The sequence below is a fragment of the Rhinolophus ferrumequinum genome, chromosome 27 (assembly GCF_004115265.2).
Source record: "Rhinolophus ferrumequinum isolate MPI-CBG mRhiFer1 chromosome 27, mRhiFer1_v1.p, whole genome shotgun sequence".
Classification (NCBI taxonomy): Eukaryota; Metazoa; Chordata; class Mammalia; order Chiroptera; family Rhinolophidae; genus Rhinolophus; species Rhinolophus ferrumequinum.
Window position 1 is genome coordinate 4,917,337 of NC_046310.1, and position 14,165 is coordinate 4,931,501.

Consider the following 14,165-nt stretch of genomic DNA (forward strand, 5'->3'; position numbering starts at 1 on the left):
TTTATAACTCTAAGCACTAGTTCCTCATCTTTAAATGAGTATTACAATAATAAAACCATTACAAGGGAAAAAGCCATTTGTATAACAACTCTGGCAGGCGTAGTATCCATTCTGACTTTGGGTTAATAATAAATGGCCACTGCTGCTAGCTTAGCCACACAGTGAAATCCTATGTAAGGGATTATGGGTAAATACTGATCTACTATAATCAACTTCTACTCTTGTAAGATAAGGTATTTTAAGTAGGCACTAAGCATTACTCTGCTACCTAAATTAAACAAACAAACAAAATGACTGGTGAGCATGTATGGTATGGGTGGGCAAGAGGACTAAATACCAAGAAACCTGGGTTTTAGTGTCTTCTTCACACTGAACTACTCAAACTCAAAAGCTCTAGGCTTTAGATTTCACACTTACAAAATTCTTAATGTTCCTTCTAAATTTCTAGGAAAGTCATATACACTGCTAAAAAACAGTCGTAGGATTCCTAAAACTACAAAGCACATTTCATCAGCTACACTAAAAATAAATGAGGACAAAAAAATTTCAGGTACTACAGGAAATGCACATCTATATTCGAAATAAGAGACATCACTGACTGGGGAAGAAAGGTGGGATGAAACATATACAAATATATAGAGCTTAAGTCCCAAAACTATAAATTTCTAGGAGTTAATGTCCCTAAAGCCTCAGAGGAAAAACTGGTAATTCAAGCTAGTAAAAAAAAAAAAAAGAAAAAAAAGAAAAGACAATGCCCCAGTTTAAAAACAAAAAAAAAAGAAAAGGAAGCAAAGAACCCAGGATACTAAATGTACAAATACTGGCGTGAGTATTTAGAGCTTACTAAAAAGTCTGCTTGACAGCAAGTTACTAACCCATCCTGAAATAAATATCAGAACAAGTAAATATGACCAGTGAAACCTCATTACCCACCAAGAGGATCCTGAACACGTGTGCTGTATCTACTAGCTCATTTTGCTGGATTCTATCATAAATGTAATTTTAAACAAAAGGAAAAATTAAAAAATGCTGACATTAAAAAGTGATTAAAAGTTTTGCTGCCTTGTAGAACACTCGAAACCACATAAGAGAAAAAAGATGTAGGCTGTATCACATCACATGTCAGTAAAGCAAAGCATGGCACTGATTTACATAAACCCCAGAAAGTGGGGGGGAAGGCAAGGGGCGGGGGTTTAAGTTCCAGATAAAAGAAAAGGGTCTGTGAGTCTTAAATAGATACTAGTAAAATCGCGACAATGTGAGGAAGAAACAAAAACTTCAAGGGAAGGAGTGCACTGCAAGGGTTAAATTTCACCAAGTTACACATAAAAGCTAATATTGCTTATGCCCAGTGAAACCATGGAAGAAACATGAAAACCAACATCGAACACTGACAACAGTAAGAAAGCATGTTCTTCACCATCGTTTTTTTTAAAAAAGGAAATAAAATGGAAAAAAATAAAATTATAACCATTTCATAATCATCCATTTTCATATTAAACACTCATCACTACACTTGTACTGAATATATATAATTTATCACATAGAAGCAAAATCCCCAAGCCTTTCCCTACCTTAGGTTTTTAGTCCAAATTAATGCAAACAATCACGTGGGATTCAGCCAAGCAGTGACGTTCAATTCTGCTCTGTCAGAGAGAGCATCTGTCAAGCCCACATTTAAACTGCTGCCTGCCTGTGCAGCAGCTGAGGAAACGTGGGTTTCATATTATAGACTAAAACCCCAGGAAAACTGATCAAAATCCTTCCTGCAGCTGCCAGGCAACAACGAGAGAGAGTTAAAGCCTGGTCTTTTCCAACACAAGCGAAGAACTCCATTCTAGCTCTGGCTGCTTTACACTGCAGCTCCGTGGTATTACTAGAAATATGGATACTGAGAAGAGAATACAGCACTGCATTGTCCGGCCAGCAAAACAGCAGATGTAAAAAGCTTCAATGTATCGACTGTCGGGAAGGGTCCACAGTGTTCCAAACAGAACGGACAACTACAGCTCTTTTGTTTAAAGAAAGAGAAAATGAAAGACAGGAAAAGCCGCAGAAGAGCAGGACCCCTATGAAGAAGGAGGGTGCCTGGAGGCCAGGCAGACAGACGGACACTTTGCAGGCTGTGAAAAGCAATCGCAGGCGGCAGACTGCTGGGGGATGTACGCATGTTCCATAGCATCTTTCTGCTGAAGTGATGGCGTGCCCAAAGTACGTTCAGTGGGTTTAGTCCTCTCCACACAAATGGCCTGACCAAGGAAGGTATGTCAGTATCTTATGTGTGCTATTCATGTAAATGTCTGCTGCCTTTTTTTTAGCCCTGCAGGCAATAATATCTGATTAAAGAGTTCGGACAGTTCACTGCCCTTGAAACTATGAAAGGGTTTCTAAATATATGATTTCTAAAACGTGTCATTATTTGGAAGACAAGCTGTCACTGCTTTATTCAAGTCACTATGTAGCTTGGAGTAAATACGGATTATAGGCATATAAGAGAGAAAAAGCAAATAATAATAAGATGTGCGTGAAGGATTCTCTGAGAAATTAAACTTAAAAAAAAAAAAATCTGTAGCCCTCTAAAGAAAACAGCAATCCTCTACCAAATTAGGTCAAATTGAATCCTTATCTAGTAAATTACAGTGCTCCCTTAAAAATGGCTATCAGGAGAGACAATGAAATTACATTAAATAGTACCAAAGAGGATCTTAACATGAAGAGCTGTTTTCAAAGTCCTTTTACAACAGGATCTCAATATATAGCAGCTTTTGGCAACACAATCTTCCCTCCAATATTCACCTCCCCAAATAGAGATAAGGAACACCACCTAAGAGAGTATCAACAAATTTTAAGTGTTACCGGGCAGTGAGACACTACACAGAAAGCATTTGCAGAGGGTCACAGGCAGGGGGTTCACGCACAGAACACCACCACGGTGGATTTCATGTTATTACGGTGTCCGTGAATACAACTTTAAACAAAGAAATATCAATAGTTGCTAAAAATTCCCCTACCTGAAACAGTGAGCTTTAATTTTAAGCAACAGACTGATTCTAAATGATTACATATAAGGTTGTTGGTGATCATTTTTAACGTGAAATTCCAAAACATAGTATGAAAATACTATGATATAAAAACATCCACGGGTAGCAATATAAGGCCAAAAAATTAAATATAAATGTAGCTACTGTGCTTTCAGGCTATACGAATATGTAGTAACGAACTAACTGTCACGGTTATGTGTGTGCAGGGCAGAAATTAATAAACTATCTTAGCAACAATCATAGAATAGCAGCTCATGGTTCAGGAACTCAAAGATATTTCTACAATTTTTTACATATCTATCAAAGATCCCAATTTTTGCTCCATGTCACAAGACAACTCAGTAACCTATTATTCACTATTCATAAAAGACAAACATTTGCAAGACATATGTCAGCATTCCATTCTAAAATTAAGATTAAACAAGTTTTAGCAGGCCCTACTATTATTACATCTCAACACCAACTCTCATTCAAACCATGAATTTTTTATTCCACGTAAGAATAAAATCAGATGGTATTAAAAAAATATGGTTGTAAAAACCTCAAGTCTCTTTTAGAGCCTGTATCTCTTAATGTTAAAGTCACCAATTAAACATTTTTATAGGCTCCGTATTTCCAAACAAAAGTGTAGCATTTTTTTCATTTAAGCACCACTTAAATTTACAACTGTTCCAATACACTAAAGATATCAACACTTTTAAAAGCCAAATGATAAAGACGGTGAATGGCTATGTGTGTGTGTAACTGACTGAACATTTTACAGTAATATTCCATAAACTTCAATCCATAAGACGTAAACACACATCATAACTTGAAAATACTATCATAAAAACCCGTAAGAGATAAATCAAAGCTATTTCTGTGCCAAAAATGTAAAAGTACAAAAATATTTAGAATGCCACAATATTTTTAACTTTCTTGTCTTGTTCCTACTTTTTGAGAATTAAAATACAACAGGCAGTAACTGGAGAATGATTTTTATCGTGTAATAAAAGGTTGTAATTTTACTTTAGTTTCTTTTTAACAGAAAAATTATAATACCTGATAAACTTATAATAAAAAGTTTTAAGGCTGGACACATGCATTTTTATCAATGGGAGGTTAACATATGAGTATATATGATTTCAAGCCTCAGCAGCTGAATATTTACAAACATACAAATACATGAATTTAAATTAAGATGTATTTCCATCACCCATTGCTACAAAATCATATGGAACCATAAACTATGTATTTATGCTGGATTAGGAAGAAATATCATTTCAGGTGTATTGTTTTAATAAAAATACCAACATTTATTACCATGATAATTACCTTCATTCACTTCTTCAGTCCTTTATTTAAACATTCATTCAAAAATCTGACCTTGTATTTACTGCTTTTTAATCAGTCAAAATTTACACTTTTAAAAAATCTAAATAATTGGGACTTCAACCAGATTGCAAGCAGCATTATTTTATGAACAGAAAGCTGATACATTTAATTTAGCTTTGGAATGTTTAAATCAGATGATGAAATTAAATTTTAAAAGCCACTTTTGTATTTTTAAAGTATATACACATAACCCGAACATCTACTGGCTTCTTTATGTGGTGGAGAAAGTATCATTACTATTTATTAAATGTTTCATTTGAAAATAAAAGCTTAAAAAAAGTTTCCCAGTCTAAACAGACTGGCCAACTATTTACATGTACAAAAGGGGAAAAGTGAGTTTCTAAATCATAATACTCATCTCAACTATTTTCAGCTTAGTTCACTGCAGAACTGTGTTTTACTGGTACAGTGAATAGCCTTGGTCTTCATTATAGTAATGTAACATTAAAATTCATGTAAATGAACTTCAATAAATAGCAAATTAGATCCTACATGTTTAAAACCACAAACTTAAAAATAAATCACTGTTCCTATCTCACAAAATGATTAATTTTCTACACGCGAGAAATGCCATAACTTCTTAAAGTACTACAAAATTTCAGATACTAGAAATTATAAAAAGCCGGCGCCTGTACTATGACAGTTTAGAAATTTGTTCAAATTCCCACCTACTTGCTCCCCCTAGTGGTTATTACTAGAAGTACTTTCATTCATATGTCTCAACACTTTCAGTCAATAGTTTCAAAGTTCTTCACATTATATATGGATTTTACTCTATAATTATTCAGTTACATGAGGACTGGCATTATTTCCCAAAAATAATAAAATTTCACGTCAAGGTTAAACAAATCTGGTATTAACCATGAATCTCTCAATATCACAGGCTAAGTGAACACATACGTATGGATGTATAGATTATAATTTCAAATAAATGTTCCCACATTAAATTTTTTATTGACTAGTTTTCTTTTGCTTAAAGAAATAGTTTTCATAATAGAAAGTTGGAAAATTAAAATTGCACATTTATTAGTCCCCTTCCCAAAGTTTTTTCTTTTACTAGAATTCAAGCTACAGCTCCTTTATCCAACTCCACCCCCATGGCTTGATCCAGAGAAACAAACCAGAAACCGTGAACAAATCTGTGCTATGCTCTGAAAAACCTGCTTCAAAGATAACAGCCAATTCTTAATATGCGGTACCATGAACTTCTCATACTGGTATCTCATAATCTTTTTTAAAATCTAGGGCTCTAAATGCCATGCTAGCAAAAGTCCTAAAAATGTAACAAATTTTCTACATACGTACAAATTTAGAACACAGCATAACTTAAGACTCTTTAAAAATGCATTTTGTGAAATTTAAAATGTTATACAGTTGGCTATGACAGTAATTAGTGCCCATATTTTGTACGAAATCTGAAAAGACTGTTCAAAGTAGTTCTTTGTTTAATTCTAACACGCAGAGTCTACTGGGATATGTGACAGTGCTCTGCCAAGGCCACAGACAATTAAAGATAATTAGCTGCTATATATTTTTTTAAAAATCAATCTTCAGTCTGCGTGAAGATAATGACCTCCTGAATCCCTCGTACTTGGAGTGGAAGGTTAGGATTAGCAAAGAATGCCTGGAAATGCTCGTCATTTATTACTGTCTGAAAATCTGCACTGAAGTTACTGGACCCTGAAAATTAATTTTGACAGGTGCATCTTCTCACTCACTTTCTCAGCACAGCAGGGGCCAATGGAAACATGCCAAGCAGTGTACTGTGACTAACAGAACTCTGCCATAATCAACCTTGCGCCGTCTGTCCCACAACTGATACATGGCCACTGTACAAAAAGGGCCGCTGACTGAGCGCCACCCCACCAATGGCATGTCAAATCAATTTTAATTAATGCCAATAAATTTCCCATCTGCTCTCAGGCCTTCTTGCGTGGCCTCTGTCAGGAAACCACTGGCGTTTTCCACACAACTTGTACATGTTTAACTTAGGTCCAGGGTACAAATGACCAGACCTATGGAGACAACAAAGTAAGTGGAAGAAACGAAATCCATCCCCCTCACTAAAGTGCTCACTGTGCTACAAAAAGGTATATTTTTAAAGAAACTAATCCTGCTTGGTGATGTTATGTTTCCAAAGGAAAAGGAGTTATAAACTTTGTTCCTGGGTTACCATATGTTCACAGCTTCAAAATTCCTATTTGCCCTAATTTCCTGAGCGCTCCAAGTCTCTTTCAGACAGTTCTGTAATAGTTAGCATCGTGTAAACTTTCGTGCTTTCTCTTTACAGAATGACTGCAAGGGAGACAATGTGACCGAATGAGAAAATGATCACCAAAGAACAGTACTGATTCAGCAGAAGAAAACCTTCTCAGCCACCAGTGTCTCACCCCCCGTTCCTGGATACTTACAACATGCTGCAGTGGAGGAGAAGGCACTGCTGCTTTGCCAAGATGAGCTGGAATGCCAAGAGGTCGCTATTCCGCACCCACCTCATCGGCGTACTTTCCCTAGTGTTCCTTTTTGCCATGTTCTTGTTTTTCAATCATCACGACTGGCTGCCAGGCAGAGGTGGATTCAAAGAAAACCCTGTGACCTACACTTTCCGAGGATTTCGTTCCACAAAAAGTGAGACAAACCACAGCTCTCTTCGGAACATTTGGAAAGAAACGGTCCCTCAAACTCTGAGGCCTCAAACAGCAACCAACTCCAATAACACCGACCTTTCACCCCAAGGAGTTACAGGGCTAGAGAATACACTCAGTGCCAACGGAAGTATTTACAACGAAAAAGGTACCGGACATCCCAATGCTTACCATTTCAAATATATTATCAATGAACCTGGAAAATGCCAAGAGAAAAGCCCGTTTTTAATACTACTAATAGCTGCAGAACCTGGACAAATAGAAGCTAGAAGAGCTATCCGGCAAACTTGGGGCAATGAAAGTCTAGCAGCTGGTATCCAAATCACGCGAATTTTTTTGTTGGGTGTCAGTATTAAGTTAAACGGCTACCTGCAACGTGCCATACTGGAAGAAAGCAGACAGTATCATGATATCATTCAACAAGAATATTTAGATACATACTATAATCTGACCATTAAAACACTAATGGGCATGAACTGGGTTGCAACATACTGTCCACATATCCCTTATGTTATGAAAACGGACAGTGACATGTTTGTCAACACTGAGTATCTGCTACACAAATTACTGAAGCCAGACTTGCCTCCCAGACGGAACTATTTCACTGGTTACCTAATGAGAGGATACGCACCCAACCGAAACAAAGACAGCAAATGGTACATGCCACCAGACCTTTACCCAAGCGAGCGCTACCCGGTCTTCTGCTCTGGGACCGGGTATGTTTTCTCGGGAGACCTGGCCGAGAAGATATTTAAGGTTTCTTTAAGTATCCGCCGTCTGCACTTGGAAGATGTATATGTAGGGATCTGTCTCGCCAAGCTGAGAATTGACCCTGTGCCTCCGCCCAATGAGTTTGTGTTCAATCACTGGCGAGTTTCTTACTCAAGCTGTAAATACAGCCACCTAATTACCTCTCATCAGTTCCAGCCTAGTGAACTGATAAAATACTGGAACCATTTACAACAAAATAAGCACAACGCTTGTGCCAACGCAGCAAAAGAAAAGGCAGGCAGGTATCGCCACCGTAAACTACACTAGAAGACAACTTTTCTTTTCCCACGTGCAATCTGTAAAATATTGCTAAAAGCATGTATAGTTAAAACTGAGTACACCCATAGGACAGGTTTTAGTTAAAATTCACCACATGAAAGAATTCCAAAAATATTTCTTTTAATTTCTGAAGAAGGTAATTCTTAAAAATACATTATATAACAGAAAGGTATCCTGAAAGAATCTATACAAAAACTGTTTAAGGGGATTCTGTGTATTAACATGCAATAACAAGCATGCAGACATCAATGGTTCAAGTCTTATGTTAGGGGCCATTAAGATGTATTTGCATATATTTCCCACATCAATTTTAATTTAAGAAATGGGGGCAGTCAAAAGACCCCTCATTTTAGATTCAGTTTTTCATTTCAGTATATAATCACATGTAAATAAAACATTACTGTCAATTTTAAGGAAACTTTGTAATTGTGCAAAGGACAAATTTTCTGACCTGACTATTTTGGGGTTCTAAAAACCGTATTCCATGCAATAAGAGTTAGCTGAGTTATTCCAGAAACGCATTTACAAAGTTCAGATGTTTCATCAATGCAGTTCTCATCTTAAGTATTTACTTTTTAAAAGCGACTGAGAGATTCATTTCCTTTTATTAATACATATAATTGGGGGAAATTATTTTGACGTGATAAAATGTGAAAAATCGATGTGTCTCAGGCTCAAGTTTTTATAAAAGCAAAAAATTAAATGTTTCAAAGTAGACAAATGTGTTTCCTCGTTGGTGTTAAAGGGCCAAGCTAGTATTTCAACGCATTATTCAACTTGATCAGTTATTGCAGTCTTAAGGAACACCACCACTTAACTTCAAGACGCTCTGTAAAAATACACCTTGTTTCTCTAACTGAAGCAGAAGTGACGACTTACAGGCACAAAGAGAATGTGCTGTTGAAAAATGATAAAGGATAAAGAGTACAGCAGCAGTTTCATTCAATCCATTTTTAAGATGCATGGCTGCCAAATGCAACATACGGGAAGTTTATTTCCTGACAGCAGGTGTACACATGCCAATACTTAATCATCTTATGGCACCTACTTCTTTCTCTGAGTGCCAAGTTTACAAACCTGCAGTTTTTAATTTGGTAGGTGACAAATATTCTGCATCACCAATTAAAAACCTTTTTGGGGGGACTGGGGGGAAACTACAAATGCTGATGAACACTAAATTCTAGGATGAACAATGTATACAATGCACTTTTATCAAATTTTTAATAAAAAAGGTAAAGAAAAATATCACTGAGTGTTATGGTACAAATATTTCACAGTAACTTTGTTTGGCTCCATTACAAATTTAAAAATCAGGAAATACTATATCCACTAACTTTAAAATAACGTTTTTATTTCATACAAGTATGTAAATTTATCAATCTTAATTTAATCAGGATGTTACTTATTCTAATTCTAATACAATTATTTTTATCCTTAATTGCGAAGAGATGTTGCATCAAAACAGACCTGTCGCATTTGATAAAGTTCAGAATCACAGGGATTGCTCAAGTACTTATTATTTCATACACTGAATTCTATTTATACTCAGTTTATCTCCCATTTTCAATTTCTTAGTCTAAGTGTCCTATTCTACATAGAGTAATTCTGAGAGCTGAGCTATACAACACCTCCAGCTCTTGTTAGGTCTGGTTTTCACTTAATTTATTCCATGATTACAAAAAGACTAAAATTAGACACCAAAATTACTAAACAAGTCACACATAACAGGACAATACCAAATTACGTAAGTTTGAGGATAGACAAAAAGAATCCGCCCCTCGGTGTAATTCTCTCATTTATACCTCTAAAGTCGAGGGGGAAAGGTGTGTATGTTGATCCCTGCGTATGTGCACAGCTATGTGCACAGCTATGCACACAGAACCACGCCCAGCACTGTTTGTCCAGGATGTTCTATGGGAGTACTTTCCTTCTGGAAAAATTCAAGTGTAAAAAGTTGACTTATGAAAGCACCAATTTAAAATCACTTTTATATCCCTGATAATATTATCTTGAAAACCAATGGTAATCTAATGATAGACTCTGATGCGTTCTCAAAGAGCACTGGACCAAACGATAGTTTCTTAGCACAGCTGAAAATTCTTATTTTAAAATAAATATTCTACTATTAATTGATATTTGACTTTCTAGTAGTCAACAATATGCAAGCTGATTTCTTCAGCAAAATATGAATTTTTATATTGCATTTTAAAATATGGTATGTAAACATTTCACCAAGTATTAATTGTGCCTTATTCATGCCTATGGTATTTTTATCATACATGAAAATATAATTTTAAATGACAGCACTGCTTTCATCAAAGAAAATATTACAGAATAATCTTTATACTTAAAGTGTTAATAGATATTTCAGAAGATAAAAATAACTGTCAATACTTATACGATTTTGATCAAGATTATAAGTGATGAAATTCTAACTCCGTAAGTAATTAAAATTTTCACCTCCTAATATACAGCATAATCATATATAATCTCAACTGGAGTATTAATATCCATTACCAAAAACCCCTATAAAAATACTAACAACGGCAACAGGAATTGTTCACTGATGGCGCACACACCGTGTGCCTGGCACTGTGTTAAATTTAAAGCACCTTACATGCGTCTCACATAATCCTTATAAATAACCTGAAGAGATAGGAAAGCCTCATTCCTGCGAGAGGCTGAGTGAGGACGTAGGACCACACAGCTGGCGAAGCAACAGGGTTCCCTTGTGAAAACCACGTACTATTCTGCTGTGTATTTCACATAATGACACCTGGTACAAGGTATAAAAAGCTAAGCAAAAAAGACCTGTCTTCTATTCTCCGCTTGCCCTTCACCTTTTGCCAGGGCCTCCAGGCTTTTCAACATTTTCTTGTACTGGAGGGGTACCTCATGTTAAGTGCAACTAAAGAGAAGGGAAACATGAGGAATCCTGAGCCCTCGGTTCCTTTTTCTTCTCCTTTTCAGTAGTTGATGTCTGGTGGCCAGAACCTTAGAAAACCATTAAGCACCCAGACACATCTGTAAACAATCGGCAGGTGACACTTAAAAATTACAAACGGTGCTTCTTTTGAAGCACAACTGATCATCTTTATTAGACAAAAGTATTTATTTACCCACGCTACTAGTTAGTCACTACTGTTTTGTGACAAGGTGGTAAAATCCTCTGATCCGGCTGATTTCGGTATTTTTTCCCCAAGATTTTACCGCTTAACTACAAAATTTGACTATTAAATTAGCACAGATTTAAGAATAATAATATCCCTACTATACATTTAACAATACACCAAATAATACATCAAATAATATCCCTACTATACATTTCTAATATGCCTCACAGAATATCAATGTATTACTTAAACATGACTCTAAGAAGGCAGGTTAATATATCCAATACTGAAAAGGGGACATTTTGAGTTTCAGGAAGAAACCTATCACTGAACTCCATCAACACAGATGCACACACCCTCGTCCCAGCATAATGTAATTATAAACCTCACAATTAGCCAGAGGCGGAAGAAAACCTTCCTATATGTGTAGGAATTGTTTCCTCTCCCTTCATACAGCACGGCTACGCTACACAGAGCTAAAGCAACTGCCTCAGTCTGTTATTAATCTAATTATTTCAATTTTCAACTGAATCCTACAGATTCTAAATTTGAATCTCACTTTAGTGTCCTAAACACTGCAAAAAAATGAAAACAGATCAACAGCATCATAAAAAATATCATATGATTCAAGTTCAATGATTCCTGAACTGAAATATAACTACGAAAAAAGGGAAAAGTACGTATTTACTTATATAACATCCAACCAATCAACTGTCTCAAAGAATAAAAAGAACTCACAAAATCAGTCAAAAGCAAGACTATAATACAAAAACAAGAGTCTTTCTAAATTTTTTTTAAAAGTTTTTAGTGTGTGTGGAAAGCACAACGCGATTATAAAGTTAATATGGAAAAAAGGCATCAGTTGCTAAGAAAATACTATTGAAAATGATGATAAAGAATTTACTATGAAGCAACAACAATTTTGGTTTGTAGCAACACAAAAACTAGGTTGGCACTTATATCAAGGAAAAAAAAGTCAGACCTGAAAGAGACCCTAAAATTTATGATAACCTGGTATCATGAACAAATTAAAATGTAATATTCCATTATTCAATATAAAAGCTGGCTAATCTCTAGGATGTAATGTTTAGGATTCAGGTTAAGTCCTCACACTACGAAACTCATACTATTACAAAAATAAATTCCAGTAGAGCAAACTAAGTACAATACTGTACTAATAATTATCAAACCTATTATATGCCAGGTACTGTGAAGCCTGTTAATGAAGGGGTAGGAGGACTATTTTATTGATCACAGAGAGGGAAAAAAAAATCAAACAGAAATAAATCAAGCAGAAAAAGATAAACAAAATACTAACTTCTACATAAAATTAACTACCATAAACAAAATTAAAAGGCAAAATAGAAATTGAGAAAATATTTACAATAATTGACAGTAGGTGACAGTCTTGATATATAAAAAAACTGTTACAAGTCAGTAAGAAAACAAATATTCCAAAAGAAATTTGACCATAAGCCATAAATAAATCAAACAATGAAATCATCCAATAAATAAAAACATTCAGCCTCACTCGCAGTCAATAAATGCACTTAGAAACTAGGTCCCATCTTTTATCTAGCCACCTGGAAGATATTAAAATAATGGTAAGGGTATGAGAAAGTCCTCCACAGGCAGTGTAAGCTGGCAGAGCCTTTCTGAAAAACAACTTTAAAATATTTAACAAAAGCCTTTGAACCATTAGCTCACAATTAAAAATCTATAAGAAAGTAAACCAGAAAAAAATTTAAAAGTCCAAAACAGAGATTAAATAAACTATGGTAGTTATATAATAGAATATTATAGTCCTTTAAAACTTGGATTCAAAGACAATTTAGTAACACAGAAAACCACTCACTCTATTAAGCCAAAACAACAAAAAAATCAGGATATAAAACAATGTAGTATGGTTCATATTCCACTAACATATGTATTTTTTTAATGAAAATGAATATGTAAAAAAAAAAATGGTGGTGATTTCTGGAAAATGGAATAATGACTGTTTTCTTCTTATTTTTCTGTATTTTTTCAATTTTTCCAGGTTTAAAATCAGTGAAAAATAAAGTCATGAACAAGCAAAAGAGTATCATATCAAGGTTTGTACTATATCTTGTATGATTAGCACATATTCACTGTGTTCACTAAATCTACTCTAATAAATTTCAAACATTTTTAAAGAACTTCCTAGAGTTATAGATGATAATCAAAATTTGAATAAAGTGACCGGATTTAGCTCTTTAAGGGATAAATGACCAAACATTTTCACATTTTCAGAGCACCTACAATTTGCCAGGTACTGACACTATGATAACTAGACAAGATACGGTATATTTTTTCATAAATGTCTGGGTAACTGGACAGCCATAAGGAAAAAGAATTAGAGCTGTTAGTCAACCCTATATGAGAATAATTTTCAAAGAGATCAAATATCTTAATGTAAATAACAAAACAAACCAGTTCTAGAGGTGAAGAAAACGTGAATTCCTTTATAAATTAGGCGAAGTAGTAACTTTCCTAAATATGGCAAAACCCAGAAGCAATGAGATTTGTAACTGTGATTACGTAAAATTTAGGGGGAAAAAACTCTTGCATGCCAATAAAAACATCAACAAAATCAGAAGGAAAATGACAAACTGGGAAAGGATATTTGCAACCGATCAAGGTTTATATCCCCAATTTACCAGAGAGAGAGACAGAGGAGGACGAGGAGACCAATATTCTGATAGAAAAATGGAGAAAAATATTAATAGTTTGCAGAGAAAGAACTGATGTGAGCCTAAACATGGTCAACCTTGAACTGAAGAGGAATCAAATAAAAACTTCATTGAGAAACCGTTCTCCACCTATTAGAGTAACAAAAGATTAAGAGATACACATCAGACTCTTTGGACAGACCTGTGAGAAAACAGGCAAACTCATACATACTAGTGGAAATGCAAATGGCA

The 14,165-nt window shown here is 35.1% G+C and overlaps 2 protein-coding genes across 2 annotated transcripts in view; one reads left to right on the forward strand and one right to left on the reverse strand.

Annotated features, from left to right (window-relative positions):
* The window catches only part of CDC73 (cell division cycle 73), an 84,470-nt gene that overhangs the window by 29,642 nt on the left and 40,663 nt on the right, over window positions 1-14,165 (reverse strand). The gene's annotated exons all lie outside the window — the stretch shown is intronic.
* Window positions 1,646-9,353, forward strand: B3GALT2 (beta-1,3-galactosyltransferase 2). The gene is made up of 2 exons (XM_033099608.1): window positions 1,646-2,262; window positions 6,706-9,353. The coding sequence occupies exon 2, from the start codon at window positions 6,830-6,832 to the stop codon at window positions 8,096-8,098; it is 1,269 nt and encodes a 422-aa protein (XP_032955499.1). The 5' UTR covers window positions 1,646-2,262; window positions 6,706-6,829; the 3' UTR covers window positions 8,099-9,353.